The sequence below is a fragment of the Berghia stephanieae genome, chromosome 12 (genome assembly GCF_034508935.2).
Source record: "Berghia stephanieae isolate SIO BIC M18660-M18661 chromosome 12, UCSD_Bste_1.3, whole genome shotgun sequence".
NCBI lineage: Eukaryota > Metazoa > Mollusca > Gastropoda > Nudibranchia > Aeolidiidae > Berghia > Berghia stephanieae.
The window spans coordinates 30872754-30877753 of NC_088371.1; the positions used below are offsets into that span (position 1 = coordinate 30872754).

The window sequence follows — 5000 nt, forward strand, 5'->3', positions numbered from 1 at the left end:
CCTTGTAAAGCGTTTTGAGCACGAGTAGTAAATAGTGTGCTTTATAAACGCTCAAATTTGTTGTCTTATCTTTTTAAATGTAATGATAATAATAATGATGATGATGATGATGATGATGATGATGATGATGATGATGATGACGACGACGACGATGTCATCTGCTACTCACTTTATCTTGAAGGTTCGGATTGGATAAAAAAATGTTGCAAAGAGCATTGTCCTCGGTTATGGTTGTGAAAAGGTCAGAGGTCAAAATGTTGGTGATGTTAATGGTCCTTGACCTGTCGATACTTGTCATACCGTGATCCGACACTATCATCAAGTTCACCTGATCATAAAGTGGACAAAAAAAAGTTATACAAGCGTACTGGTTTTATTGGAATATTAACCCATTATGTTTCTGAATAGGTTCAAATCTCTTAACTAAATCATCATTCAAATGAAACTAATGACATTTTATCACTCATTTAAGCTTTTCAGCAATATTGTTCATAATAAGCTGACAGAATTTAAAAGGGCAATACGGATAACCGCAATAATAATAATAATAATAATAATAATAATAATAATAATAATAATAATAATAATAATAATAATAATAATAATAATAATAATAATAATAATAATAACAATAATAATAATAATAATAATAATATAATAATAATAATAATAATAATTATAATAATAATAATAATAATAATAATAATAATAATAATAATAATAATAATAATAATAATAATAATAATAATAATAATAATAATAATAATGACAATCTATTGATATAGAGATTTACTATCCTCTGGTAAAGAACCTCGCGCTGTTTTAAAAAGCAAGCACGCACGCACAAACACAAACACACAAACACACACACACACACTCAAACACACACACACACACACATATCTGTGTGTCTCTCTCTGTCACACACACACACACACACACACACACACACACATACTTACCAAAACTTAACTTTACAATTGTTCAACTAGCGTAAAAATAGCTCTAAAATATTCATAATAATATTCATAATAATATTCATCACAAGAACTAAGTCTTATATAATGACAGAGCATTCCACAAATAAATCAATCTGAAGGAAAGTCATTTTGCAATCAGTCTAACAAAGCACTCATTGTCTAGGACTTAGAATCATGAAATGACTTACAAGTCACAGACACATTTTGGTATGAAATCTAGTTCTTGTATCCAGGCAATAGTACCTACGACAAGTATAACAAGAAATGAATTGAGTAGGAAAGTACAAGAAGACAACAGAGAATAAAAACGTCGCAGGGGTAATGGGGTCTCTTCTACAAGTAAACAAGGACTGCAACATGGTATCAAATGAGATGTCGGTGATTCTCGTACAGATCTGATTTTTCTCATCAGATTGCCCATAAGATTTGGCCAGAAAACTCGTCCTTCAAATGTCGAGCGATTTAAACGACCCCAGTTTGGAAACAAAATAAACCCTCTCAAACCGGGGACCTCGCGAGGTCTTCCTTTGATGTCGCATGTTGTAGGGTATTTGCCAAGACGAGAATCATTTAAATCAATTAAGGACGAGTTTTCTGACCAAATTTTTAAATACGTTTTTTTTTGGAGTAACAAAGTTAACTGGTAAAAAGAACATTTAACTTGAGCTTGAACGTTTATATAGCGCAATATTCACTAAACGTACTCAAAGAGCTTTACAAGGGGTCCCTAGGCAACAACAACACTTAACATATAGAACGAGACATGACGCCTTTTAGAGGATATTACAATTTTTTTTCGGACAGAGACAACGCTGTTACACCCGAGTACGTTAAGAGAATGTGAGTAAAGAGTCTTTTCCAAGGACTCAACTATGCGCCGAGCGAGGCTCGATCCCAGGACCTTCCGATCCGAAAGCGAGTGTCACACCACGAGACCACGTAGCCGCACATTGATCCAGCATACAGACAGTAAAGCTCTTTTACCATCTCACTCTCCTCGAGTCCTTCCATCGAGTCTAAGAGGTTTCCAACGACTGCATCGATTTCCATCAGGACTCCCTTCAGATTGTTTGGGCCATTCACGTGACCGTAATGATCAATGTCTTCGTGATAAATACCTGGTAAAAAAGATTTAAAATGGAGCTTTTATACAGCGCAATATCCACTAAACGTGCTCAAATCGCTTTACAAGGGGTCCCTGACCAACAGCAACACGTAACATGTAGAACGAGACATGACGCCTTAAGGCGACATTACAATTTTTTCCGACATATACAACGCTGTTAACCCTCTCCTTACCGATCCTTTTCAGTATTTTCCCAAAATGGCAGGCTTACCAAGCAGAAAAAATATTTTTATACTCAAACAAGCTCCAACATTATGTTCTTATTAATTAAACAAAGATTACAAAATTAATCTAAATTAGAAAAAAAATGTATATTGTGTCGTAACAAATGTGACGATTTTGCTGTAGGTGATAAGGAGAGGGTTAACGGCCAGGTACACCTGAGTACGGTGAGAGAATATAAGTAAAGAGCCTTTTCCAAGGACTCAACGATAATATTCTCATCTGGTATCAAGTATCCATACTATAATATGTACATAGATGTTTCTTCTCCAATATTTCGTTCATAGCCTTTTAACATATTCAGTAGCAAATCACGATGGACATTTAACTCATACATAATAAAAATTCAATGCAATAAATATTTTAAACCACAAGACAAAACATCTAGTGTAAAGGATTGTTTAATCAGCAGTAAAAATAAATGCACAAAGTACCACATTAGCATGTACTACTTATACAATATTTCAACCCACCCAATCAGTTCGTGATATATTGGTAATTTATCCATCTATCCATCCATCTTCCTAACAACCCATCCATCCACCTATCTCTCTAACAACCCATCCATCCACCTATTCACCTAACTCCCTAACAATCCATCCATCCATCCACCTATCTCCTCCCTAGCAACCCATCCATCTATCCAGCTCAATCTACCTTACGAACAAACCCCGTATAAGACACAGGCGAGTAATATGAAGATTCATCCATACATTGATTAATCCACCTATCCATTCACCCACCAGTCCATCCACAAATTTATCCATTGATCTGTCTACTTATCCCTCCATCCTTACTTACGAAAGTTACCGCTCCAGTCTTAGTGCAACAAACCCAAATCCTAGTGGCTAACTTGACTTCAGACAAAACCCAATCCTAATGGCTGACTTGACTTCAGACAAAACCCATTCATAGTAGCTGACTTGACTTCAGACACAACCCAAATCCTAGTGGCTGACTTGACATCAGACAAGACCCAATCCTAATGGCTGACTTGACTTAAATCAAATAAAATTGAGCTTTTATATAACGCAATATCAACACAATCCTAAGATCAAAAGTAGAGAAAGCCCTATACTGCATGAAAACAGGGAAGGCCAATGGAATAGATGGGGTGTCAACAGAAATGCTGCAAGCACTGGGTGAATTTGGTGTTGATGTGATAACGGACCTTATGAATGAAATATACGAGTCAACGCACATCCCAGAAGACCTTCGCACTTCTATCTTCATACTGCTACCCAAGAAAGCGGGTGCAATTGAGTGTTCGGACTACAGAACAATCAGTCTTATGGGCCATCTACTGAAAATCCTCCTGACAATAATCCTGAAAAGAATCTCGTCAAAAGTAGATTGTGAGATTTCAGAACAGAAAACTGGATTCAAAAAGAACAGTGGCACCAGGGAGGCAATTTTCGACTTTAAAATCCTGTCAGAAAAATACTTAGAGGTCCAAAAAGACATATATGCCTGTTTTATCGACTACTCAAAGGCATTTGATTCTGTTAGTCATCAGAAACTTATCCAGGACCTTGTGACAACAGGTGTGGAAGAGAATGATGTGGCTCTAATCGCTAATCTGTACTGGCAGCAAAAGGCTCAGATAAAAGTGCAGGCAGATACAACAGATGCAATTGAAATCAAGAAAGGAGTGCGCCAGGGATGTGTTATGTCTCCTTGCTTGTTTAATTTATACACAGAGTCTATTTCTCGGCAAGTAGAAACAGCACAAGGGTTGAAGGTTGGTGGCCACAACATCAACAATTTACGTTACGCTACGATACTGTCTTGTTGGCGGAAAGTAAGGAAGACCTACAGAAGCTACTTTCAAAAGTGAACGAAGAGAGTAAAGAAAAGGGGCTGTTCATGAATGCGAAGAAGACAAAAACAATGGTGATAACAAAAAAGAAAGAGCCCATAGATATAGATATAGAAATAGAAGAGTGTCCAGTGGAACAAGTAAAGGAGTTCACGTACTTGGGGCAGTTGGTAACATCCGATGCAAAGTCTGACAAAGAGATCAGGAGACGAATAATGCTGGCCAAAAACGCGTTCATGAAACTAAAGCCAATCCTCACCAACACAAATATCTCCATCAGAACACGAATGAGGTGCACCAAATGCTATGTGTGGTCCATTTTCTTGTATGGTTGTGAAACGTGGACACTAACCGCACAGACAGAACAACGTATTGAAGCTTTTGAGATCTGGACGTACAGGAAAATACTGAAAATACCTTGGACAGCAAGAAAAACAAACATCGAAGTCCTCGACCTATTGGGCCAAAAACAAAAAGAACTTCTTTTGACTGTGAAGCACAAAAAGCTGTCATATTTTGGACATATACGAAGACATGATAGTCTCGAAAAAAGGATAATGGAGGGAAGAATTGAAGGAAAGAGAGGCAGAGGAAGACAAAGGAAATCCTGGACAGATGGCATCAAGGAAGCTACAGGACGGCGCAGGCAGACTGTAACGAGGCTGCAATGGACCGTGAAGGATGGAAGGCCATGACATCCGACCTCTGGACAGAGATGGAACCCGGGTAATATCAACTAAATGTGCTCAAAGCGCTTTACAAGGGGTCCCTGACCAATAGAAACACGTAACATGTAGAACGAAACATGACGTCTGTTAGGCGGTATTCCAATTATTATTTTTTTTACAAAGAC

General features: G+C 37.4%; 1 protein-coding gene across 2 annotated transcripts in view; it reads right to left on the reverse strand.

Annotated features, from left to right (window-relative positions):
- The window catches only part of LOC144957924 (glycerophosphocholine cholinephosphodiesterase ENPP6-like), a 34814-nt gene that overhangs the window by 5793 nt on the left and 24021 nt on the right, over positions 1-5000 (reverse strand). For both annotated transcript variants that reach the window (XM_078889481.1, XM_078889480.1), the window contains exons 6-7: positions 1965-2098; positions 170-328 (exon numbers count right to left, since the gene is read on the reverse strand). In XM_078889481.1, coding sequence (XP_078745607.1) covers positions 170-328; positions 1965-2098 — 293 coding nt within the window. The remainder of the gene's footprint in view (positions 1-169; positions 329-1964; positions 2099-5000) is intronic.